The sequence below is a fragment of the Homarus americanus genome, unplaced genomic scaffold (genome assembly GCF_018991925.1).
Source record: "Homarus americanus isolate GMGI-L3 unplaced genomic scaffold, GMGI_Hamer_2.0 scaffold48220, whole genome shotgun sequence".
Classification (NCBI taxonomy): Eukaryota; Metazoa; Arthropoda; class Malacostraca; order Decapoda; family Nephropidae; genus Homarus; species Homarus americanus.
The window spans coordinates 584,210-610,666 of NW_024755060.1; the positions used below are offsets into that span (position 1 = coordinate 584,210).

At 44.7% G+C, this 26,457-nt stretch overlaps 1 protein-coding gene across 7 annotated transcripts in view; it reads left to right on the forward strand.

Moving 5' to 3' along the window:
- LOC121856369 (myc box-dependent-interacting protein 1-like) overlaps window positions 1–26,457 on the forward strand; it is a 105,158-nt gene that overhangs the window by 23,793 nt on the left and 54,908 nt on the right. For 5 of the 7 annotated variants that reach the window (XM_042351893.1, XM_042351894.1, XM_042351896.1 and 2 more), the window contains exon 2: window positions 2,962–3,630. The exons of the other annotated variants lie outside the window; for them this stretch is intronic. In XM_042351893.1, the coding sequence (XP_042207827.1) occupies window positions 3,337–3,630 (294 nt within the window). In that variant the 5' untranslated portion in view covers window positions 2,962–3,336. The remainder of the gene's footprint in view (window positions 1–2,961; window positions 3,631–26,457) is intronic. 7 annotated transcript variants of the gene reach the window in all.

Genomic DNA, 26,457 nt, shown 5'->3' on the forward strand with positions numbered 1-26,457 from the left:
CCACCCCATCCCAATCCAACCTGACTTGACCTGACCTCACCTAACCCAATCCAACCTAAAATAACTATGGTTCGGTGATACATTTTGTTTATGTCAATTAAGAAATAAATGGTTTCCACTTTGTTATGATTTCAACACTTGGGCCATTTTGACAGCCATTAACCTACACCAAGAGGCAATAGTTGAGTAATTCACCTCATAGATGGGAGGTCATGATCAGTGGGGTGTATTAGCGAGTTACCACGTCATGCAAGTTGAATAAAGTGCATGACTGAGCGGCTCTATGTGTTTTAAAAGGTGTTGAGTGAATATGTAATTGATAGTTGCTTTAATATATTAGGGTACAGGGGTGTGTGTGCGTGCGTGTGTGTGTGTGTGTGTGTGTGTGTCGTTTGTGTATCACCATATAACTTAAGGCCACAATAACAAACCAACATTTTAAAACATTCATCAGGTGTTGTAAAGAATGTTGATTGCGTCATTCACTCTCAGGGGTTTATTTAGAAGAAACATGTTAGGTATTAAGGGAACATTCTTACCTTCAACATTTTACAGCAGTTTGGAATAGCACTCTTGTTTGTGACCACGTGGTGTGTGTCTGACTCCTATTTCTGTAGTAGTTACCCCGTGTGTGTGTGTGTGTGTGTGTGTGTGTGTGTGTGTTTGTTTACAACTTAAGTGCAAACAATTGGTATTTATGGAGGTTCCAGTTTTAAGGGAAGAATTTGTTAAGGTTAAGCACAGGCTGAGAGAAAGCTTAAAAGTAAACACAGTCTGAGAGAAAGCTTAAAGATAAACACAGCTTGAGGAAAGTAGATTGATGGAGGTAGTGGATGAGGTGTTACCGTAAGTTGATGGCAACGTAACCTTGCACGACTCACGGTCTCTAAAGTGTGGTGAACTGGTGGTGATAGTGACGATGGTGATAGTGACGATGATGGTGAGTGACAATGATGATAGTGGCAATGATGACAAAGGAAATCTATGTTAAGTTCTTTCTTCACCGGATTCTGACTGACCACAAGCAAACGTTTTAGTCATTGTGGTTGGGTTCCTAGTCGCTGTGTGTAGCTGCCGTTGTAAGTGTGTAATGTCGCCATGAGTGCATACTGTGTGTGTGTGTGTGTGTGTGTTGTCACCAGGTGGTCAAACATGTATGTTATCGAAAGCCATAGTGTTTTTACCATGTTTAACCACTACAACTGCTGAAATTTAACGACCATTACCTGTTGTATAGGCTGGTTCCTGTTGATACCTCTACCTGTTGATACCTCTACCTGTTGATACCTCTACCTGTTGAAACCTCTACCTGTTGATACCTCTACCTGTTGATACCTCTACCTGTTGATACCTCTACCTGTTGAAACCTCTACTTGTTGATATATCTACCTGTTGATACCTCTACCTGTTGAAACCTCTACTTGTTGCCTGTTACCTCTGCCTGTTGATACCTCTACCTGTTGAAACCTCTACCTGTTGATACCTCTACCTGTTGATACCTCTACCTGTTGATACCTCTACCTGTTGAAACCTCTACCTGTTGAAACCTCTACCTGTTGAAACCTCTACCTGTTGATACCTCTACCTGTTGAAACCTCTACCTGTTGATATATCTACCTGTTGAAACCTCTACCTGTTGAAACCTCTGCCTGTTGATATATCTACCTGTTGAAACCTCTACCTGTTGTAGCATCTTCATCCTGTTGTAGGCATCACGAGCCACTTACAACTTACAACCTCCCACTAACCATTTACAACCACCCACTTACAACCTACAACCTCCCACTAACCATTTACAACCACCCACCTACAACCACCCACTCACAACCTACAACCTCCCACTAACCATTTACAACCACCCACCTACAACCTACAACCTCCACTAACCATTTACAACCACCCACCTACAACCACCCACTCACAACCTACAACCTCCCACTAACCATTTACAACCCACCCACTTACAACCTACAACCTCCCACTAACCATTTACAACCACCCACCCACAACCACCCACTCAACCTACAACCTCCCACTAACCATTTACAACCACCCATCTACAACCTCCCACTAACCATTTACAACCACCCACCTACAACCACCCACTCACAACCTACAACCTCCCACTAACCATTTACAACCACCCACCTACAACCTCCCACTAACCATTTACAACCACCCACCTACAACCACCCACTCACAACCTACAACCTCCCACTAACCATTTACAACCACCCACCTACAACCTCCCACTCACAACCTTGGTCAAACCTGTCTGCGAGTCCTGTTGTCTCTCCTTGGGGGATTGTCCACGTCTCAGGTCTTCGTATCATTAAGTGTTGGGTTTGTTATTGGTATAGGGGTGTAGTTAGTGAATCCTCCATTTACCGGATTATATGGGGGAAGTACGTTATTTCGAGGGTTCTTTATATGTGAAACCTCCATTTACCGGATTATGTAGGTATGAAAATCCGTTATATCTACTGTTTGTTTGATGTTATACCTTCATTTACCGGATTATATGGGGAAAGTACGTTATTTCGAGGGTTCGTTAGACGTGAAACCTCCATTTACCGGATTATATGGGGGAAGTACGTTATTTCGAGGGTTCGTTAGACGTGAAACCTCCATTTACCGGATTATATGTAGTCCGCTATAGAGAGTTTCATATATACCTACAACATAGTTTACTTTCTGTTGATAGTTTTAACGGAAATATTACTTTTATAGTAATGACAAGTACTTAAATTAACCCTGAAGATAACTAAAGCGAGGGATGAATTTGAACCGACTTGACTGATGGACGTTTTCTGAGAGAGGGAGTTTTATATTTTTAATGCTTTAGGCAATCGTTTGTAACCCACCGAGACGATAATGTGTACTGGGTGATAAGTAATTATATTTATATCGTTTTTTTTTTTAGTCATAATATGTTTTAATTGTGTTTTTTTTTCGTCTAAGATCTCATAGAAAAGTAGTGGTGTTGGCGGCTGGTACGTGAGAAATATTACCCGGTAACAATAGTGTCCCGAGAAAGTGCTTCGTACAGATCTCAAGGTGATAACATATATAACACGGGAAGTAGATATTGAGATAGAAATTGTGTGTGGAGTGGTGTGGAGTGGTGTTAGTGAGGGTGTGGAGTGGTGTTAGTGAAGTGGATTTGCCAGTGAGTGTTGGTGGCTTAGTGGACTCCTACAGCCAAGTGGAAGGGAAGTGGAGGTGTGGAGTGTGGTGGGTGTGGAAACCTGCTGTCCAAGAGGTGGAGTGGAGGTTGAGTGGAGGAGGGCGCTATCAACAGGTGGTGGTGGTGGAGAGTGAGTATAGTGGTGGATCATGATGGAAACGATAGAAGTGGAGGAGGTGGAGGTACAGGACACCCCCATCAATAAGAGACGTTCCACTCACGATGCTCTTGATTCACCTCCTTCATGCCCCTCCACCCCTGTACCTCCCTCACCACCAGACCCCACCTCGCCCACCACCGACCAGCAACACCTCCCCCCGCCGCCCTCTCCAACCTCCCCCACCTCGGCCAACACCCCCCCTACACCAGGTCTTGGGGGGCGACGTCTTCCCAACATCAAGATTAAAAAACAGTACAGCAAAATATTCAGAATTAAGACCAAGGTAAGAGATGGTATATTTTTGTTAACGTTATATATTATTCGTTTCGTTAATATATTTTCGTGGTACTAGACGTTTAGGTGGCCCCAGTTTATTTCACCTAATGCTAACTACCTGGGTTGGGTTAGGTTAGGTTATGGTTAGATTATGTTGGGTATGGTTAAATTAGGTTGTTAGGTAAGGATAGGTTAGGTTATGCTAGGTAAGGTTAAGTTAGGTTAGGTTATGCTAGGTAAAATTAAGTTAGGTTTGGTAAAGTTAAATTAAAGTTAGGTAAGGTAGATTAGGGTTAGATTAAGTTAGTGTTACGGTGTTTAATCATCCAGTGAAATAAGCTCAGGTGCCTAATTCTCCACTGAAGGATTTTTTTTGTACGGGATATTAAGATCATTAATCACCATTAGTCAAGTTTTTTTTTTTCTCCCGAGATGTGGGTCAGAATTCTCCAAAGGCTCGTAAATTTAATGTTCTTCTTAACGTGAGATAGAGAAACATGTTGTAACCCTTTGAGAACGATGGTTTGTTGACCCTTTGAGGACGATGGTTTGTTGACCCTTTGAGGACGATGGTTTGTTGACCCTTTGAGAACGATGGTTTGTTGACCCTTTGAGAACGATGGTTTGTTGACCCTTTGATGACGATGGTTTGTTGACCCTTTTTGATGACGATGGTTTGTTGACCCTTTGAGAACGATGGTTTGTTGACCCTTTGATGACGATGGTTTGTTGACCCTTTGAGAACGATGGTTTTGTTGACCCTTTGAGAACGATGGTTTGTTGACCCTTTGATGACGATGGTTTTGTTGACCCTTTGAGGACGATGGTTTGTTGACCTTTGAGGACGATGGTTTGTTGACCCTTTGAGAACGATGGTTTGTTGACCTTTGAGAACGATGGTTTGTTGACCCTTTGATGACGATGGTTTGTTGACCCTTTGATGACGATGGTTTTGTTGACCCTTTGATTGGTTTGACCCTTTGAGAACGATGGTTTGTTGACCCTTTGAGAACGATGGTTTGTTGACCCTTTGAGAACGATGGTTTGTTGACCCTTTGAGAACGATGGTTTGTTGACCCTTTGAGAACGATGGTTTGTTGACCCTTTGAGAACGATGGTTTGTTGACCCTTTGATGAACGATGGTTTGTTGACCCTTTGAGAACGATGGTTTGTTGACCCTTTGAGAACGATGGTTTGTTGACCCTTTGATGACGATGGTTTGTTGACCCTTTGAGAACGATGGTTTGTTGACCCTTTGAGAACGATGGTTTGTTGACCCTTTGATGACGATGGTTTGTTGACCCTTTGAGAACGATGGTTTGTTGACCCTTTGAGAACGATGGTTTGTTGACCCTTTGATGGACATTGACCTTTAGGGATGATGGTTTACCTTACAGGGGACGATGATGACCTTGTGGTTTGTTTGACCCTTTGAGAACGATGGTTTGTTGACCCTTTGATGACCCTTTGATGACGATGGTTTGTTGACCCTTTAAGATGGTTGTTGACCCTTTGACAGCAAGTTTAACCCTTGAGAACGATGGTTCGTTGACCCTTTAGGGACGATGGTAATGTAAAATGGCCTCAATTACGGAGACTCGATTTGGTCTTTGCTGGAGGAGGAGGAGAGAAGAGATTTTTTGTCTGTCTATCTATCTACAGGTATATCTATATATTTAACTCCTCCCCTCTCTCTCATTTCCTCTCCTCTCTCCTCCCTCACCCCTCCCCTCCTCCGAAAAAAGTCCTCTGATCATATTGCAACATGCGTACGCCAAATTACATACCACCCCCCCACCGCCCCCCACGCCTCCTCCACCCCACCGCCCCCACACCGCCCCACCAATAGCTGGCTGTTTCATGACGTCACTGTTTAAAGTGAAGGTGTAATGAAACCTCCCTATAACGGACTTCTCTCTTCATACAATCCGTTAGATGGGGATTCCTATTTAACGGACCCTCGATATAACGGACTTTCCTTTCATAATCCGTTATATAGAGGTTACTACTAATATTATCCTCCACCTGCCTTACTGTGCCTCGTCATAAGGAAACACCTGGTGGTAATAAAATAATGTGTGTCAGCAATAACTGCAGGTGTGTGTGTGTGTGTGTGTGTGTGTGTGTGTGTGTGTGTGTGTGTGTGTGTGTTTAAGATGATGGTGATGACTGATGATTAAAATAGTGGTGGTGAAGGTTGATGGTTTACGGGATTTACAGTGATGATGGTGGTAGTGGTGGTTGTTTATGGTGATGAGAGCGATGATGGTGACGACGAGAGTGATAGTGGTGGTGGTGACATGGAAAGTAATGGTGACGACAGTGAGTGACGGGTGATAGTGACGGTGATAGTGACGGTGATAATGAAAGTAAATAAAATATATATAACAGTTTCATTTTAAAGCGAATTATTACGTTTTCCTTCAGGCTCAGACACTGGTTAGGTTGGAGTTAAAGAATGCCATTATATTCTTGCAGTAAATGCCAGTGTTCACAAATGCCAAGTGTTTTACAAATGCCAGTGTTTACAAATGCCAGTGCAAATGCCAATGTTTACAAATGCCAGTGTTTACAAATGCCAAATGTCAATGTTTACAAATGCCAGTGTTTACAAAGTGTTTACGCCGATGTTTACAAATGGTGTTTACAAATGCCAGTGTTTACAAATGCCAGTGTTTACAAATGTCAATGTTTACAAATGCGAGTGTTTACAAATGCCAGTCATTTACAAATGCCCGAGTGTTTACAAATGCCAGTGTTTACAAATGCCAGTGTTTACAAATGCCGGTGTTTACAAATGTGTTTACAAATGCCAGTGTTTACAAATGCAGTATTTACAAATGCCAGTGTTACAAATGGCAATGTTTACAAAAGCCAGTGTTTACAAATGCCGAGTGTTTCAAATGTTTACAAATGCCAGTGTTTGCCAGTGTTTAGCCAGTGTTTACAAATGCCAGTGTTTACAAATGCCAGTGTTTACAAATGCCAGTGTTTGTAAAATGTGTATTTACAAATACCAGTGTTTGCAAATGCCAGTGTTTACAAATGTATTTACAAAAGTGTTTACAAATGCCAGAGTGTTTAGCCAGGTGCCAATGTTGCAAAATGTTTGCAAATGTCAATACAAATATCAATGTTTGCAAATGTCAGTACAAAATGTCAGTGTTTACAAAAAATGTTTCTGAAATGTTGGTTTGCCTCATTGCTCCACAACTTGATGTTGTTTCAATGTTTAGTGTTTGGAGGAGGAGGTGGTCAAGTGTGAGGTGTAGGTGATTAGATGTAAACATACATACATACATACATACATACATACATACATACATACATACATACATACATAGAAAAACACACATATACATACGGGAAACACACACGTACACAGAGAAAAAACACACAGAAAAGCACATAGGGAACACACACACACACACACACACACTCTCACACTCACACAGACAGCAGGAAGAAGTACTGTACTCACACACACAAACGAAAAAAACAGAGAGGAAGAACACACACACACACACACACACACACACACACACACACACACCCACCCAGTTATTCTCACGGTCGAAGTTGTCATTATCGTCACCATCAGTTAGACCCATTACAATACATCCCCAGTAGTTGACATTGTTTGGTGATAATAACTACTGTTAGGTGTGTTGTTAAGACCTACCAGGGGATCCTTGAGTCGAAATGTGTATTGTGTAAGTGGATGGCAAAGTTACTCTCGTGTACAGAGTAATTTCGCCCGTGTGGTTAAGGTATATACACACGCACATACCTACACATACATACACATCATACATACACATCATACATACACACACATACATACACATGCACATACATACTCTCTCTCTCTCTCTCTCTCTCTCTCTCTCTCTCTCTCTCTCTCTCTCATTTTAACAGTAGATTACAGACAAACTTAACAGCTATATTACACATAATTATTAATAAATTACTTGTCGACAGCTAATTAGACTCAGTTTATATATAATTAGTTAATGAGGTGATAAAGAGTTAATTTGAGCCATTTAAGAGTTATTAACCCATTGGCTCTTTGATGTTCCCTTGAGCTATATTAAATTATCTTAGGGGAAAGGGTTAAGAGTGTTTAGGGGAAAGGGTTAAGAGTGGTTAGGGGAAAGGGTTAAGAGTTATTAGGGGAAAGGGTTAAGAGTGTTTAAGGGAAAGGGTTAAGAGTGTTTAGGGGAAAGGGTTAAGAGTGTTTAGGGGAAAGGGTTAAGAGTTATTAGGGGAAAGGGTTAAGAGTGTTTAAGGGAAAGGGTTAAGAGTTATTAGGGGAAAGGGTTAAGAGTTATTAGGGGAAAGGGTTAAGATTGTTTTAGGGAAAAGGGTTAAAGTGTTTTAGGGTTAAAGTGTTTAGGGGAAAGGAGTTAAGAGTGTTTAAAGGAAAAGGAGTTAAGAGTGTTTAGAAAGGTTAAGAGTTATTAGGGGGTTAAGAAGTGTTTAGAAAAGGGTTAAGTTATTAGAAAAGGAGTTAAGAGTGTTTAGAGAAGGGTTAAGTGTTTTAAGGAAAGGGTTAAGAGTGTTTTAGGGAAAGGGTTAAGTGTTTAGAGAAAAGGTTAAGAAGTGTTTAGGGAAAAGGGTTAAAAGTGATGTTTGAGAAAAGGGTTAAGAAGTGTTTAGAAAAGGGTTAAGAGTGTTTAGGGAAAGGGTTTAGAGTGTTTTGAGGAAAAGGAGTTAAAAGTGTTTAGGAAGGGTTAAGTTATTAGAAAGGGTTAAGTGTTTAGAAAGGTTAAGTGTTTAGGGAAGGAGTTAAGTGTTTTAGGGAAGGGTTAAGAGTGTTTGAGAGGTTAAGTGTTTAGGGAAGGAATTAAAGAAGTTATTAGGGAAAGGGTTAAGTTATTAGGGGAAAGGGTTAAGTGTTTAGAAAGGGTTAAGTTAATGAGAAAGGGTTAAGTGTTTAGAAAAGGGTTAAGAGTGTTTAGGGAAAAGGGTTAAAAAGTGTTTGGGGGAAAAGAATTTAAGAGTGTTTGGGGAAAGGGTTAAGAGTGTTTGGAAAAGGGTTAAGTGTTTAGGGGGAAAAGGGTTAAGAGTGTTTAGAAGGGTTAAGAAGTGTTTAGAGGAAAGGGTTAAGAGTGTTTAGGGGAAAGGGTTAAGAGTTATTAGGGGAAAGGGTTAAGAGTGTTTAGGGGAAAGGGTTAAGAGTGTTTAGGGGGAAAGGGTTAAGAGTGTTTAGGGGAAAGGGTTAAGAGTGTTTTGGGGAAAGGGTTAAGAGTGTTTAGGGGAAAGGGTTAAGAGTTATTAGGGGAAAGGGTTAAGAGTGTTTAGGGGAAAGGATTAAGAGTGTTTAAGGGAAAGGGTTAAGAGTGTTTAGGGGGAAGAATTAAGAGTTATTAAGAGCTAATATAATTAACTGAATAATTACTTTTGATAATTAAATAGGATTAAATATTACTCGTTTTGTTTATTATTTGTAAGAGTCTTATTAAAGAGTTGAGAGTTAATATAATTAGTCTTTTTTTTTATTAGTCGTAAGAGTAGGTAAGAGGGAAGTCGGTGTTATTTATAAACATTACGTCATGGCACCCATAGTGTAGTGGTCGAAGCTTCCGTCCCACAGTGCCAAGTGGCGTCATGGGTGCCATCTAGTGCCATCAACTATGTACCTTACCCCACGCTTTCTTATCACTGCTCAAGTTGGTTCTCAGTCCTGTTAGGCCCCAGTTGTCATAGGGCCCAATTCATCTCGGACTCCCCGCCAGTCCTGATAGGCCCCAGTTGTTATAGGGCCCAATTCATCTGACCCCCTCAAGGTCCTGATAGGCCCCAGTGTCTACAGGGCCCATTCATCTCAACCCCCCGCTAGTCCTGAGAGGCCCCAGCTGTCAGGCCCACCTCGAACCCCCTGAAGTCCTGATAGGCCCCAGCTGTCATAGGCCCAATTCATCTCGGACCCCCCAGTCCTGATAGACCCAGTTGTCATAGGGCCCAATTCATCTCGACCCCCTGCTGGGGTCCTGATAGACCCCAGTAGGCATAAGGCCCAACCCAACTCACCCCAATCCAACCCAAAAAACTGAACTCAACCTAACCTAACCCAACCTAACCACTCAACCCAAATATTATTAAGATTAGGTTACAGTTCTAATCCGATACACTCATGATGATTAGGCTAGGATTGGATTGTGGAACCTATTAGAATTGGGGTTCAATTAGGATCAGAACCCAATTAGGATCAGAACCCAATTAGGATCAGAATCCAATTAGGATCATAACCCAATTAGGATCAGGAACCAATTAGGATCAGGAACCAATTAACCTGTAACCTGATTTCCATTTATATGACGGATTGAGGAGGAAAAAAATACCCCCCCCCGGCCTACTCCCACCTGGTCACTCATCACTGCACCTCCCGGCTAGCACATCCCATTAGCACATCTTTTTAACTCCTTTTCATACCCTTTACACATCTCGAATCTTTGTTGACATTGAGGGGAAAAAAGGGGAAATAACGCATCTTTTTAACTCTTCTTTATTCCTGCTACACATCTCGAGTCTCTTTTATGCCGTTGAGGGAAAAAAAGGACAAAATTCTAGGTTGTTTTATTGTTACTTCGACGTCTCCTTTCTTATGTGAGTTGTCGTGAAAAAAAAGGTCAAGGTTGTTTACTTGTTTGGGTTATTTATCGTAAAAAAAGGTCAAGGTTGTTTACTTGTTTCGTATCGTCAGGTAGTTGGGTTGAGGTGAGGTTTTTGTTGATGGTTTAATTAATTGAAGGTTAGATTTTTATCAAGTTATTCTCACAACCTTTCTGTCTCTTTCATGCTCCCCCTGCATCTTTCATGCTCCTCTCTGTCTCTCTCACGCTCCCCTTTACCTCTCCCTTTATACTCACTGCTTCTTCCACGCTCCCCTCGCCTCTCCCACGCCTCGCCTCCCACACCCCCTGCCTCTCCCATCGCCACTCCTGCCTCCCATCGCTCCTTTCTCCCACGCTTCCCTCACCTCCCCATCGCCAAACACATTGACCCTCCCACGCCCTTCCCACGCCCTCACCTCCCACGCCTCCCACGGTTTTGGAGGTAGGGAGGTGGTGACGTGTGCTAGCTTGAGGGCGCGGAGGACACCTCGCCAGAACAAGACCAAAATATATACAGCTGCTGGCTAGTTGGAGGGGTGGAGGAGGGAGGGAAGATTTGAAGGAGGGGGAGGGAGGGAGGAGAGGGGGGGGGAGGCAGAGGGAGAGGAATGAGAGGTTGCAAGGGGTAGGGCGAGTTATGGAGAGAGAGAGAGAGAGAGAGAGAGAGAGAGAGAGAGAGAGAGAGAGAGAGAGAGAGAGAGTAGAGAAAGAGAGAGAGAGAGAGAGAGAGAGAGAGAGAGAGAGAGAGAGAGCAGGCAGGGTGAGAGAGAGAAGGAGAGAGAGAGAGAGAGAGAGAGAGACTCACTATATTGACGTGACTCGCCACTTATCTAGTTCATCGAGGTAATGGTTGGCTGGCAGTCTCAGAGCTCAGTCTAGTCACGTGATGATTGATTGGGTTAGACACAAAACTGACTGGATTGAGCATATTAAACTGATTGGGTGATTAGCCCTGACTCATGATGGCTGATTGGTTGATTATCCACGACACATGATGACTGATTGGTTGATTAGCCCTGACACATGTTGACTGATTGGTTGATTATCCACGACACATGATGTCTGATTGGTTGATTAGCCCTGACACATGATGACTGATTGGTTGATTATCCACGACACATGATGACTGATTGGTTGATTATCCACGACACATGATGACTGATTGGTTGATTAGCGACGAAATAACCCAATCCTCCCGGGTATCGTTTGGGTAGTCAAGGTAGAGGGGAAATAAACTGGGGTGTCTAATCTCCAGGTGATCACATAATATATTGGGCGTGCGACCATGGAGGCCAACAGGTGTGGGCGGCCTTATCTTCCCCTTGCTCTCCCCTCTTGCCTCCCCCCTGCCTCCTTGCTTCCCCCCTGCCACCTTGCTATCCTGTCTACCCCTTGTCGCCTCCTCCCTGCCTCCCCCTACCTCCTCCCTGCCCCCTCCTCCCTGCCCCCTCCCTGTCCTCCCCTGCCTCCCCTGTCTTCCCCTTTACCTCCCCTGACTCTCATCCTAACCCCTTCCCTCCCCCTGCCCCTCTTACCTCCCCCTGGCGTGATACAGAACAGGGTCATTTTTTTACCCCCTCCTTCAGGTATTTTAGTGTACACAGGTGAGGTTCTCTTGCCTTAGTGACGACACCTGAGTCCTCCCTCTCACGGATACACTGGCGGGTGGCTTGACGGATGGCTGGATAGACTGGACGGATAGCTTGAGGATGCTTGGATAGTTTGGACGGATAGCTTGACGGATGCTTGGATAGACGAACACGTAGTAGTGGAGGGAGGCCTAGCTAGCAGGCTAGGTAGGTGACCGGACTAGCCAGGTGTGTGTGTGTGTGTGTGTGTGTTCCTAGATGGGTCGAGTGGGAAGGTGTCTTTTAGAGAGAGAGAGAGAGAGAGAGAGAGAGAGAGCCGGCGAACTAGTGCCACATACAATATAGTGCCATAATCGGGTGCCATAAAGAGCGTAATGCCATAAAGTGCCACATAGAACCTATTGACTGGCTCACTCGTCAGGTGTTGTGTGCGCCCCTAGTCACTGTTTATGCCTCTGCTGTTTTGTGTTTGTTTTGGCTGAAGAGAATCACCCAGCGGTGTTTGGATTGGCCTGAGGGCGTGTTTGTGTTTTGTAAGGTCTTGTGTATAGGGTAGAGGGAGGGGGAGGTGGTAGAGGGGAGATAAAGTGTGTGTTAGGAGGGAGATATGGGAGTATGGTGATGGTGATATGACGATGGTGATGGTGATATGATGACGATGATGATGATGGTGATATGACGATGGTGATGGTGGTGGTGAAATGACGATGGTGATGGTGATATGACGATGATAATGATGGTGATATGACGACGATGATGGTGATATGATGACGATGATGATGATGGTGATATGACTACTTCAACTACTATACTGCTACTACTACTACTGCGAATAGTAATGATAATGATGATAATAATGAGCCTTTTCCGCCTATAATGGTGAGTGGCTAGAATCACACACACACACACACACACACACACACACACACACACACACCTGTAGAAGGTAACTGCCCTGTGGCGTAATTATATCTTCCCTCGGACCTTGTGACCCCCTCCCTGTCACCCCTCTCCTCCCTGTAACCCCTTCCCTCCCTGTCACCTTTCCACCTCCTGTACCCCCACCTCCCTCGTCACCCCTCCCCCACCTCGTCACCTCCCCCCACCTCCCATCACCCTCCCCTCCCCGTCCACCTCCCCCACCTCCCCATCACCCCTTCCCCACCCCCATCACCCCCACCTCCCTGTCACCCTCCCTGTCACCCCCCACTCTGACGCTCTGGGTATGTGAGGTGAAATATTTGTGTTAATGGTCTAATGGGCCCCGCTAATAGACCCCAGTGCTAATAGGCCCCAGTTATATCGGGCGGCTGACTAAACCCTTAACTGATGTAACCATTAAGGTGGGGGTCCAGTTTTAATGGACCCCAATCACAATGGACCCCAATCGTAATGGGCCCCAATCACAATGGACCCCAATCACAATGGACCCCAATCACAATGGACCCTTTGTTTTGATGGGCCCAAATAGGTACCAATCATAACGGGCCCTAATGTTAATAATCTCTAGTACTGATGGGCCCCCAATCTAGGGCCTAGTCGTGATAATCCCCAGTCTTTGTGGACCCCAATCATAAATGACCTCCAATCTTGATGGTCTCTCACTCGTAATGATTTGGTTAGGTTTGGCTAGGTTAGGTTTGGCTAGGTTAGGTTTGGTTAGGTTTGGCTAGGTTAGGTTTGGCTAGGTTAGGCTTGGTTAGGTCAGGTAAGGCTAGGTTTGATTAGGTTTGGCTTGGTTAGGTTAGGTTTGGCTAGGTTAGGCTTGGTTAGGTTAGGTTAGGTTTGGCTAGGTTAGGCCAGGTAAGGCTAGGTTTGGTTAGGAGTCGATAAATACCTTGAGAGCCTTGCGTGACCTTAATGAGAGGGTCTTACCGCGCGAGTGTATGAAAATGTATGAGTGTTAGTGAATTCATTGATGTCATTAGCCGGGGGAGGAGAGTTACTGTGTGTGTGTGTGTGTGTGTGTGTGTGTGTGTGTGTGTAGAGCTTCTATTTGTGGCTTTGGGTGTAGGTGCTGTCATAGTGAAGGTCTCTCTCTCTCTCTCTCTCTCTCTCTCTCTCTCTCTCTCTCTCTCGGTACCATTGAGTTACCCAGTAAATTAACCCCAGTTCCCCAGTACACGCGCCCGCCAAGGTCAGAAGACAGTAATACAGTATGGTGTAGCTCATGGAGTGATATAGTGCTGGTATATAGTGTTGGTATATAGTGCTGGAATATAGTGCTGGTAGTGCTGGTATAGTGTCGGTATATAGTGTTGGTATATAGTGCTGGAATATAGTGCTGGTATAGTGTTGGTATATAGTGCTGGTATATAGTGCTGGTATATAGTGTCGGTATATAGTGCTGGTATATAGTGCTGGAATATAGTGCTGGTATATAGTGCTGGAATAGTGCTGGTATATAGTGTCGGTATATAGTGTCGGTATATAGTGCTGGTATATAGTGTTGTTATATAGTGCTGGTATAGTGCTGGTATGTAGTGTCGGTATATAGTGCTGGTATTTCTGACCCCTGGAATGGCCTATGATCCCCCGTAGATTATAGAAGACAGTTCCCGAGTGGCCACTGAAGTTATAGTAGTAATATAGGTTTGGTTAGGTTAGGTTGGGGGTTAGTTTAGTTTTGGTTGGGTTTGGTTATGTTTGGTTACCATTAGGTTAGGTTAGGTTTGGTTAACATTACGTTAGCTTTAGGTTAGGTTGGGGTTAGTTTAGTTTGGTTAGTTTTGGTTTGGATAGCGTTAGGTTTTGGTTTGGTATGGTTGGGTTTGGTTATGTTTGGTTAGCATTAGGTTAGTTTTCGTTAGCTATAGGTGGGGGGAGGAGAGGGACACTGGTTGCTGGTATCATGGTAAATTAGAGTGAGTGCCCGAGTACCCACCGAGTCTACTATAATGCTATCATGTCGCCTGGAGAGAGAGAGAGAGAGAGAGAGAGAGAGAGAGAGAGAGAGAGAGAGAGAGAGGAGTGTTGGAGTATAGTATGACATACATGGTTGATGAAGGCGTTGGGGGAGGGAAAAGGAGAGAAGGATGGGGGAGGGAGGGGGATGGGGGGAGTCATTTGGCATGGTGATGGTAGGTGTGTGGCCTCGTGTGTAAACCCTTCCCATCCTTCCCTCCTTCCCTTCCTTCCATCTCCCATTTCCCCTCCTCCCTATTCCCCTTTCTTCTCCCTGCCTCTTTCTCTCCTCTTCTTTGTCTTCTCGGCAGCCTGGCACTCTGATATCTCGGCACCCCTCACACCCTGACACTCTGATACCCCGGCACTCTAGCACCCTGACACCCTAACACTTTGGCACCCTCACACTCTAGCATCCTAACACTGGCACTCTGGCACCCTGGTACCTTTCCACCCTGGCACTTGAGGTCAACTAGTTTTGTTTGACTTATATCACCTTATGCTTTTGGTGGTGAGCTGGACAAGAAACAACGGATGTGTATGTATGTACTGTATGTATGTATGTATGTATGAATGTATGATGGATGTATGTATGGTGTATGTATGTATGTATGTATGAATGTATGATGTATGTATGTATGTATGTATTTATTTGTATGTATGTATGTATGTATGTATGTATGTATGTATGTATGTATCTTCCTACCCACCAGTTATATTACTCAGGGATATTTAATACCCGGAAATAAAGATTGAAATTCATCTCTCGTGACAAGAAAATATCCCTCACTTGCCAAGAACTTGTTAGCCAGGTCAAGAGAGACTGGTATTGAGGTGGGGGTAAAAAACAGCCCCGAATAATATCAATCTTAAGTGACTTTTAATTCAGGTCTAAACGTGTGCGTCAGAGAAACCTTGAATGTGTTAGCTGGTGGAGACGTGACACACACACACACACACAGTGAGACGTATATGCCCCACATTGGCCAATAGAGACGTACATGCCCCATACACACACACACACACACACACAGAGACACATGCCCCACACACACACACACAGAGACGTACATGCCTCATACACACACACACACACACACACACACACACACACACACAGAGACGTACATGCCTCATACACACACACACACAGACGTACATGCCTCATACACACACATAGAAGAGACGTACATGCCTCACACATACACACACACACATGCCGTTAAATACAGGCTTACGTGTCGTGTTGGTGGGAAAATATCTTAGTCATCCAAGGAGAAATGATAAAAATTTTGCCATTTTTTTTTAATTCCGTTGTTGACTTGACGCTAGTGTGAAGTGTCTTGCTCTTGGTTAGGTTAGGTTAGGTTTGGTTAGGTTAGGTTATATGAGGTTAGCTTAGTTTTGGTTAGTTTAAGTTATATGAGGTTAGCTTTGTTTAATTTCGGTTAGGTTTCCCTTTAATGACCCTTGGATGACCCTTAATTACCCTTGGATGACCTTTGATGACCCTTGGGTGTTGGCTCAAACAGGTGTGGTTGGATACCTTCAGGGACCGTGTTGCTGGAGGGGGGAGGGATGGAGGGAGTAGTAGAGGGGAGGGATGGAGGGGAGTAGTAGGGAGGGAAGGAGAGTAGAGGGGAGGAAGGAGTAGTAGAGGGGGGAGGGAGTAGTAGAGGGGGGAGGAGGAGGGAGGGGAGGGAGAGGGAGAGGGGGGAGGGAGGGAGAAAGAGGGGGGACGGGAAGAGTAGTAGAGGGGGGAGGGAAGGGAGTAGTAGAGGGTAGGAGAGAGAAGATTCATGTGGAGACGGATATGAAGGAGAGAGAGGGGGAGGGGGATTCCAGGGAGAAAGGAGAGGGAAGGAAGTTAACCCAGGAGAGGGGGGGAGGAGGGAGGGAGGGGAGGTACATGGCTGGCAGCTATGAATGAAATCCAGTTTCACGAGTGCTGGGAAGACGTTCTCAGGAAGGAGCCAGTTCATCTGCCACTCTCTCTCTCTCTCTCTCTCTGTATCATCTGTCTCCATCCTCCATCTTTTTGTCTTCTTCCTTCATTCTCCAACACCGTCCTCCATCTTGTTTCTCCATCATCCTTCTCTCCTCTCCTCCCTCCATCATCCTTCTCTCCTCTCCTCCCTCCATCATCCTTCTCTCCTCTCCTCCACAATACATCACTCACCCTCCTTCGTATGTAAACAATGTCGCGTTATTTTTATGACCCTGTTGTTTCGTTGGCCCTCACATAGACAGACAGACAGACAGACAGACAGAGAGATAGACAGACAGACAGACAGACAGACAGACAGACAGACATATTTATATATTCAGTTCAAATCATCGCAGGAACACATACACATACACACACACACACACGCGCACGCACGCGCACGCACGCACGCACGCACGCACGCACGCACGCACGCAAACAAACACACGCACGCACACACACGCATACACTCTCAGTAAACAAGTGAACTGGAACTAAGGGCGACTCAGTACAGTGTTTCCGAGCGTAAAGGGAGGTTATTAATGTGGCCGGCCGGGTTAGGTGGCCTCTGCTGGAGCGAAAAATGGTCCTTGGGTGACCTTGTGGGGGTGAGGGAGGTGTGGGGAGTGTGGGGGTGTGGGTGAGGGGTGAGGGAGAGAGATTAGCTGTTGTGTACACCTTTGGTTCGGTTGACTTCAAGCATCGTTCGTCTCTCTCTCTCTCTCTCTCTCTCTCTCTGTTTACTATGCATATTTTCTGGCTCTTGGACTATCTGGCTCCTGTACTATCTATCCGGCTCCTTAGTCCCAATTTGACCCCAACCATAATAGTCACGTGTTTTAATAGGCCCCAGTTGGTCCCAAATAGACCCCAGATACAATACACCCTTACCAAACAATAAAGAATATATAATGAAGACAGGAGGTGAAAATGGTGAAGACAGGAGGTGAAAATGGTGAAGACAGGGGGTGAAAATGGTGAAGACAGGGAGGTGGAAATGGAAGACAGGAGGTGAAAACAGGAAGACAGGAGGTGAAAATGGTGGAAGACATAGGAGGTGAAAATGTAACATAGAGGTGAAAATAAAGACAGAAAACAGGAAGACAGGAGGAAAATAATGTTGAAGACAGTGTGGTGCCGGAAGACAGGAGGTGAAAATGGCAAGCGACAGGAGGAAAATGAAGACAGAGGTGAAAATGGTGGAAGAAGGAAAATGTGCAGAGGAAATGGCAAACACAGCAAAATGGTGAAGACAGGAGGCAGAAAATAAAGAATAGTTAGAGGAAAACAGCAAGACAGGAGGTGAAATGAGGTGTGGAAAAGACAGGAGGAAATGTGAAGATTAGGAAAATGGAAGACAGGAGGAAATGAGGAAGACAGGAGGTGAAAAATGAAATATGAGGAGGAAAAATGGTGAAGACATAGGAGGCAAAAATGGAAGAGGAGGAAAATGGTGGAAGACAGGAGGGAAAATGGTGGAAGACAGGGAGGCAGGCCGGAAGACAGGAGGTGGAAAATGGTGGAAGACAGGGGGGGGGTGAAATGGGTGAAGATAGAGGTGAAAATGGTAACAGGGTGAAAATGAGAAGACAGGAGGTGAAAACAAAGGAAGACAGGAGGGAAAATGGTGTACAGGAGGTAAAATGGTGAAGACAGGTGAAAAATGGTAAGACAGGGGTAAAATGGAAGAGCAGAGGTGGAAGCGAGGAAGACATAGGAGGGAAATGGTGAAGACAGGGAGGTGAAAATGTTAAAGACAGGAGGTAGAAAAATGGGTGAAGACAGGAGGTGAAAATGGTGAAGACAGGAGGTGAAAATGGTGAAGACAGGAGGTGAAAATAGTGAAGACAGGAGGTGAAAATGGTGAAGACAGGAGGTGAAAATGGTGAAGACAGGGGGTGAAAATGGTGAAGACAGGAGGTGAAAATGGTGAAGACAGGGGGTGAAAATAGTGAAGACAGGGGGTAAAAATGGTGAAGACAGGAGGTGAAAATGGTGAAGACAGGAGGTGAAAATGGTGAAGACAGGAGGTGAAAATAAGCCATTAATCCGCTGGGTCAGATCTTTGTGTAAATAAAGTTAAGTATTGATGACTCGTTCACTATATTGGGTTAAGGAATTCTACACGTTCTCTAGGTTATGAGGTGTTCCAATTACAATCGATCCTTCCTACTTTCCTTCCTATTCTACCTACTCCTCTTCCTATTCTTCCTACTCCTCTTCCTATTATTCTTCCTATTCTTCCTACTCCTCTTCCTATTCTTCCTACTCCTCTTCCTATTCTTCCTACTCCTCTTCCTATTCTTCCTACTCCTCTTCCTATTCTTCCTACTCCTCTTCCTATTCTTCCTACTCCTCTTCCTATTCTTCCTACTCCTCTTCCTATTCTTCCTACTCCTCTTCCTATTCTTCCTCCTCCTCTTCCTATTCTTCCTACTCCTCTTCCTATTCTTCCTACTCCTCTTCCTATTCTTCCTACTCCTCTTCCTATTCTTCCTACTCCTCTTCCTATTCTTCCTACTCCTCTTCCTATTCTTCCTACTCCTCTTCCTATTCTTCCTACTCCTCTTCCTATTCTTCCTACTCCTCTTCCTATTCTTCCTACTCCTCTTCCTATTCTTCCTACTCCTCTTCCTATTCTTCCTACTCCTCTTCCTATTCTTCCTACTATTCTTCCTATTCTTCCTACTCCTCTTCCTATTCTTCCTACCTGTTCTTCCTACCTCTTCCTATTTCTTCCTACTCCTACTCCTCTCTTCCTTCCCTGTCCCATCTCTCTTCTTTTACTCTTCCTCCCCTTCTCTTCCTTTTCATCTCTCCTCTGATTCTCCTCCATTCCTTCTTCCTTCCCTCCTCCTTCCCCATCCTCCCACCGTGGCAAAAACACTCGGGATTCGCTCGGGAGGCCTTCGCTCGGGAGGCCTTCGCTCGGGAGGCCTCGGCTATAAAATGTCTTCTCGTCCCGTCTGGTAACTCAGCCATGCGCGAGATGCCATGTGGGATGTTTCTGTGTATTTTTACTTTCTACACTACACCCGGTGGCTAGTGCTGGTGGTGATGAGGTGGTGGTGTTGGTGGTGGTGTTGGTGTAGGTGGGCAGGCAGGGTGGTGGTGGTGTAGCTAGTGCTGGTGGTGATGAGGTGTAGGTGTTGGTGGTGGTGGATGAAGTGTAGGTGTTGGTGGTGTTGCGGCTGGTGATGAGGTGGTGGTAGTGTGGTGGTGTAGGTGTTGGTGATGAGGTGTTGGTGGTGTTGCTGGGGGTGTGACCTCAGTGCTGGTGGTGATGAGTGTAGGTGTTGGTGGTGGTGATGAAGTGTAGGTGTTGGTGGTGTTATGGCTGGTGATGTGTTGGTGGTGGTGGTGTTGGTGGTGTTGCTGCTGGTGATGAGGTGTTGGTGGTGTTGCTGGTGGTGGTGGTGGTGTTGCTGGTGGTGTGGCTAGTGTTGGTGGTGATGAGGTGTAGGTGTTGGTGGTGGTGATGAGGTGTAGGTGTTGGTGGTGTTGCGGGTGGTGTTGGTGGTGATGAAGTGTAGGTGTTGGTGGTGTTGCTGGTGGTGTTGCTGGTGTTGGTGGTGGTATTTTTGTTGTTGTTCCTGTTGTTTTTGCTGCTACTGTTGTTGTTACTGCTACTGTTGTTACTGCTACTGTTGTTACTGCTACTCCCGTTGTTGTTACTGCTCCCGCCTTCAATACACTGTTTATATGGGGACACATCAATCCCCCGGTAACGGATGTCGTGAGAATTACTAACATTCGCAAATTATTTTTACCTGATGATTAAAAAAAATCCTTACCTTACCTTACCTTACCTAACCTAACCTAACCTAACCTAACCTAACCTAACCTTACCTAACCTAACCTTACCTTACCTAACCTTACCTTACCTAACCTAACCTAACCTTACCTTACCTTACCTTACCTAACCTAACCTTACCTTACCCTAACCTAACCTTACCCTAACCTTAACCTACACGAAATCAAACTTATTATGAGACCAACTTCGCTGTTCCATTCCGATAAATCAGTTCCGGTTTCATATACGGTTCCGGACCCCGATTTCGGCTCCGAGACCAGTACCGGGTTCGGGTTCGGTGTGTTTATTGTTGCACAGAGGGGGAGGGGAGGTGAGAACGTGGTCAGTTTTTTTGTCTTAGTCTTGTGTGTACTGTTTTTGTTAGGTTAGATTAGGTCAGGTCTCGTGTGTACTGTTTTTGTTAACATTTGTGGGAGAAAAAGTCAGAGTACAACTGAGTACATTATATAATTGGCGGGGGGTGGGGTGTGGGTGGTGAGGTGAGGTGTGGGTGGTAGAGGGTGGCAGTGGTTGTGGTAGGGGTGTGTGACTCGTTCAGCTTCTCTTGACGTAATTATCTCCTCCTTGCCATAGTGCCTCGGAGTTGACATATTGCATCTATAGTCGAGGGTGATGGTGCAGATAGTGTGGTGGTTAAGGTGTGGTTAAGGTGTGGTGGTGTGGTTGTGGTGTGTGGAGTTGTAGTGTGGTTGTGGGCGAGTGTGGTGGTGGTGTGGTTAAGGTGTGGTGGTGTGGTGTGTGGGGTTGTAGTGTGGTGGTGGGCTAGTGTGGTGTGATGGTGGTGGTGTGTGGTGGTGTTGTAGTAGTGTGGTGGGGTAGTAGTATGGTGGAGTGGTTGTGGGCTAGTGTGGTCATGGTGTGGTTGTTGTGTGGTGGTGGTTGTGGTGGTAGTGGAAGGAACTCGGGTAATGGTGATAGTCGTGGTGATGGTGGTAGTCGTGGTAATGGTGGTAGTTGTGGTGATGGTGGTAGTTGTGGTGATGGTGGTAGCGTGGAGACAGAGGCAGGCAGGTAGGCACCAGGATGGCACTGCCTGGCCCTAGCTACAGATCGAGTGCCAAGGGCCACCACACCGCCCTGCCAAACATGACTCTCTCTCTCTCTCTCCCTTTCTCCCTTATTCTTCATCTCTCCTCTCGTATTCCTCATTCTTCTTCTCATCTCTCTCTATTCCTCTCTCTCCCTCTCTCCCTCCCTTATTCTTCATCTATCCTCTCGTATTCTTCATTCTTCTTTTCTTCACTCTATTCATCTTCGTCTCTCTCTCTCTCTCCTCCTCTTCCTTCATCTCTTCTCTCCGTGTTTCTTGTATCTATTCCTCATTCTTCTTCTCATCTCCCTCTCTCCCTCTCTCTCTTTCCCTCATTCTCCGTCCCTCACTCCCCATGCATATAAACTAACTTGAGGCCACTATCTGGTTATTTCAGCTCCAGTGTAATTTTCTAAGAATGTTTTTATAAAGGAAAATGTAATTCACTTTTTCTTCACGAGTTGGCGGAGGAAGATTGTGATACTGTATTGAAACTGGGTTGAAACATGATGAGTAAGCTGGATTGAAACTTGATTTTTAGCTGGATTGAAATATGATGAGTAAGCTGGATTGAAACATGATGAGTAAGCTGGATTGAAACTTGATTTTTAGCTGGATTGAAACATGTTGAGTAAGCTGGGTTGAAACATGTTGAGAAAGCTGGATTGAAACTTGATTTTTAGCTGGGTTGAAATATGATGAGTAAGCTGGGTTGAAACATGTTGAGTAAGCTGGGTTGAAACATGTTGAGTAAGCTGGAGTGAAACTTGATTTTTAGCTGGGTTGAAATATGATGAGTAAGCTGGATTGAAACTGGGTTGAAACATGATTAGTAAGCTGGATTGAAACATGTTGAGTAAGCTGGATTGAAACTTGATTTTTAGCTGGATTGAAATATGATGAGTAAGCTGGATTGAAACTGGTTGAAACATGATTAGTAAGCTGGATTGAAACATGTTGAGTAAGCTGGAGTGAAACTTGAGCTTGAAACATATTTTAAGCTGAAACTTGATTTTTAGCTGGGTTGAAATATGATGAGTAAGCTGGATTGAAACTGGGTTGAAACATGATTAGTAAGCTGGGTTGAAACATGTTGAGTAAGCTGGATTGAAACTTGATTTTTAGCTGGGTTGAAATATGATGAGTAAGCTGGATTGAACTGGGTTGAAACATGATTAGTAAGCTGGGTTGAAACATGTTGGAAGTAAGCTGGAGTGAAACGATTTTTAGCTGGGTGAAATATGATGAGTAAGCTGGATTGAAACTGGGTTTTAAACATGATTAGTGGCTGGAGTGAAACATGTTGAGTAAGCTGGAGTGAAACTTGATTTTTAGCTGGGTTGAAATATGATGAGTAAGCTGGATTGAAACTTGGTTGAAACATGATTAGTAAGCTGGGTTGAAACATGTTGAGTAAGCTGGAGTGAAACTTGATTTTTAGCTAGGTTGAAATATGATGAGTAAGCTGGATTGAAACTGGGTTGAAACATGATAAGTAAGCTGGATTGAAACATGTTGAGTAAGCTGGAGTGAAACTTGATTTTTAGCTGGATTGGAATATGATGAGTAAGCTGGATTGAAACTGGGTTGAAACGTGATTAATAAGCTGGATTGAAACATGATTATTTATCTGGGTTGAAACTGGATTGAAACATATTTAGTTCGGCATAAACTAACAAATACCGTACAAGATTGAAACCCAGAGTGAAAAAGTTTATGTAGATGAGTTATGATAAAATGGAACAGAAATCGAAGCAGTTAATTTCGTCAGGAGTTCAAGATAATATTCACACACACACTCTCTCTCTCTCTCTCTCTCTCTCTCTCTCTCCTGACCCTATATATGCACCCGTAATAGTACCTGTATAACCCCGCAGTGTGGCGCTTTGCTGTGCAGAGACTTAATATTAAGCAAACTGCCAGGCAGGTGCCAAGTCCCCCCCTGGTGCTGCTGCGATTAAGAGATTTTGACCTTTTGACCTTCCGTAAAGATAAATGCCAGTTCCTAAGGTGGGTGTGTGGGGGCGTTGATCACTGTGTGGGGGCGTTGATGATCACTGTGTGTGGGGGTGGGGGGGTGTGTGTTGCTAGGATACAGTGGATTATGTCTCTCACCACACCACTGTACCTGTCTCTGTCACACCTCTGGGCATCATCTTCCTCACACACACACACACGCACACACACTCTAAACATCATCTTCACTACACACACACACACACACACACACACACACACATACACACACACACTAGGCATCATCTTCACTACACACACACAGGTGCCAAAATTAGTGTCGTGCCAACGTTGAACTTCTGATATGACCCATATTAGGTCGACCCTCTTCCCTTCATCTGCCTCCTACAGCAGGTGGCATTAGGGATGGGGGAGGGGTGATGTGGGGAATAGGGAGGGGGGGTGAGAGGAGAAGATGGTGAAGAGGGAAGAGGGATTGAGGAGTTTTGTTGTGGGGAAGGAGGTGGGTGATAGAGTGGAGGAGGAGAGCAAGCATTCCTGGCAGCAGTGTGGTGACCTGTTGGGTGGAGCATCCAGACTGCCCCAGGAACCTGCACCTCGTGGCTCTCCCCCTCAGGATAATTCCCCTCCCCCCCTCCTCCCACCCCCCTCCTCCCTTCCCCCCTCCTCCCTCTCCCTTCCTCCTCTCCTCCTCCCACTATTACATCCTCTCGTCTTCTCTTCTCCAGGTCAATTATCTCTCCTCCCCCCTTAGTATCTCCCTCCCTCCACAGGACCTTCTCTCCCTCTTTCCTCCCCCCCAAGTCACCCCCCCCCGACGGCCTCCCCAGAACACCCTCATCTTCCTTCTCACCCTTCTTAGGCCAAACTCCTCTCACTTCTTCCTCCCCTCACCCTAGGACAATCTTCCTCCTTCCTCCTCACCTAGGACAATCTTCCTCATATTTGACCCCTGGTGTCTTTGAGAGATGTGGTAGTATTGACGTAAAGAGGTTTATTTTGACCCTCTGGCCGGTGTTGGCACCTGGCTGGCACCCCTCTGCTGCTGTCTCAACACTGGTGGTTGATGGTGGTAGTTTAGTGCTTCCTGTTGTTAATGTTGGCACCTACCTGACACCCATTTGTTGCCGTTTCGTTATTGTTGATAATGGTGTCAATGTAGTGTCTCCTGTTGTTAATGTTGGCTCTCCTGTTGCTGTATCGTTATTGTTGGTAGTGTAGTGTCTCCTGTTGTCACTTGCCTGGCACGCCATCTGTTGCTATTTCAGTGATGTTGGTGACGGCGCCAGCACTGCCTCCCCCCTCCCCCTCCGTTGCTTATGTTTCAAATACTACGATTATAATTTTTCTCGTTACTTTCAGATACCTTTTTTCACATTTTTTTTCATTTTGTTTTTGTTATTTTTGTTTTTATGTTTATACTCTCTTTTGTTTATGTCTTGTTGGTGTTTTTTTTTCCTTATTTTTGTCAATATTCTGTTATTTATCTCTGTTGTGATTGTTTTGTTTTTGTCACTACCGTTACTGTAAATTAATTGTATCATTTGGTATTGTTTTTGTTATAGCGATACCGTTGGTTTTTTGTTTCTCTTTATTACTGTTGTCCTTGTCAATATAATTACTGTTGTTTTTGTTCTCATGTGATGAAACCGGATCCGTGATATGGGCCAATCTCTCTGTCTCTCTCTCTATCCTGTGAGAGAGAGAGAGAGAGAGAGAGAGAGAGAGAGAGAGAGAGAGAGAGAGAGAGAGCGAGCCATTGTTTTCAGAGAGCCATTGTTTTCTAATGTCACTTAAATTAATATTTGATCAGATTTAATATAGTGATTTGACGGCCAATTTTTTTTACTGAACATTGACATTTACTTAAGAGTTGTGGTAGACAGGTGGTAGTGTGGTAGTTGTGGGATTGTGTCGAGTTGTGATGGTAGTATTGTGCTGGTGTGGTAGTGGTGGTATTTGTGGTAGTACTGTGTGGAGTGAAGGTAGCAGTATTCTCACATCCTTGCCCCCTCCCCCCCAGCAGAACCACCATGCTATTCTGTCTTTATTAAGATGGTGATAATTTTAGCTTACGCTACACACTGTCCGCTTCTTGTACTGTATGTGTGTGTGCGCGCGCGCATGTGTACACTTGGCACCGTACACTACTGTTATGTATTTCCGTGTACGTGATATTTGGGCTGGTGTGGTCGTGTGTACACTCGTGTACTGCTGCACGGAGGTATGTGTGTACAGTTGTAGACAAATTTCACAAACTCTGGGCAATACGTGGCGTCGTCCGCCTGGTGGTGAAGGGAGGTTGTGATGGAGAGTTGTTGCTTTTTACTTTTCTTTCGTATACAATTAATGTAATAAAGTGATTTATTTATAATTTTTAATTTATGATAAATCAATAACAGTGATTACATAGAATACTATATATATTATGATGGCACCATAATAGTCTTAGATGATATCTGGTAGTGGCATCCAGCCGAGTGTTGTAGTGCCATGGCAACAGTCTTGGCACTGATCCTTTATTGTAATAATAGTGCCATCAAGAGTTAGGACTATCGTGGCCCTGCTGTGAGGGAATGACTGGTCGAGAGGTGTTATTTACACCGTGGGTCATCGTACTGACAAACCTCGTCACCTGTCTCGCTCGACGTCAGGTGCCCGTGAATCATTCAGTTCTCGTCCTGTAGTTCGTTAGATGGAGGGTTCACATCTAACAGACCCTCGATATAACGGACTTCCCCTCCATGTAGTCCGTTAAATAGAGGTTTTTACTGTATATATTATTTATTCAACTTCACAATGTCTTGCGTTAATACAGTGAGTCGTCTGCACCACAACATGAAGTATTCACGTTATTTTCTTTTCTTTGCAGGTATGTGTCCCGTGTACCTTATGTGTACCGTGTGCCTTACATG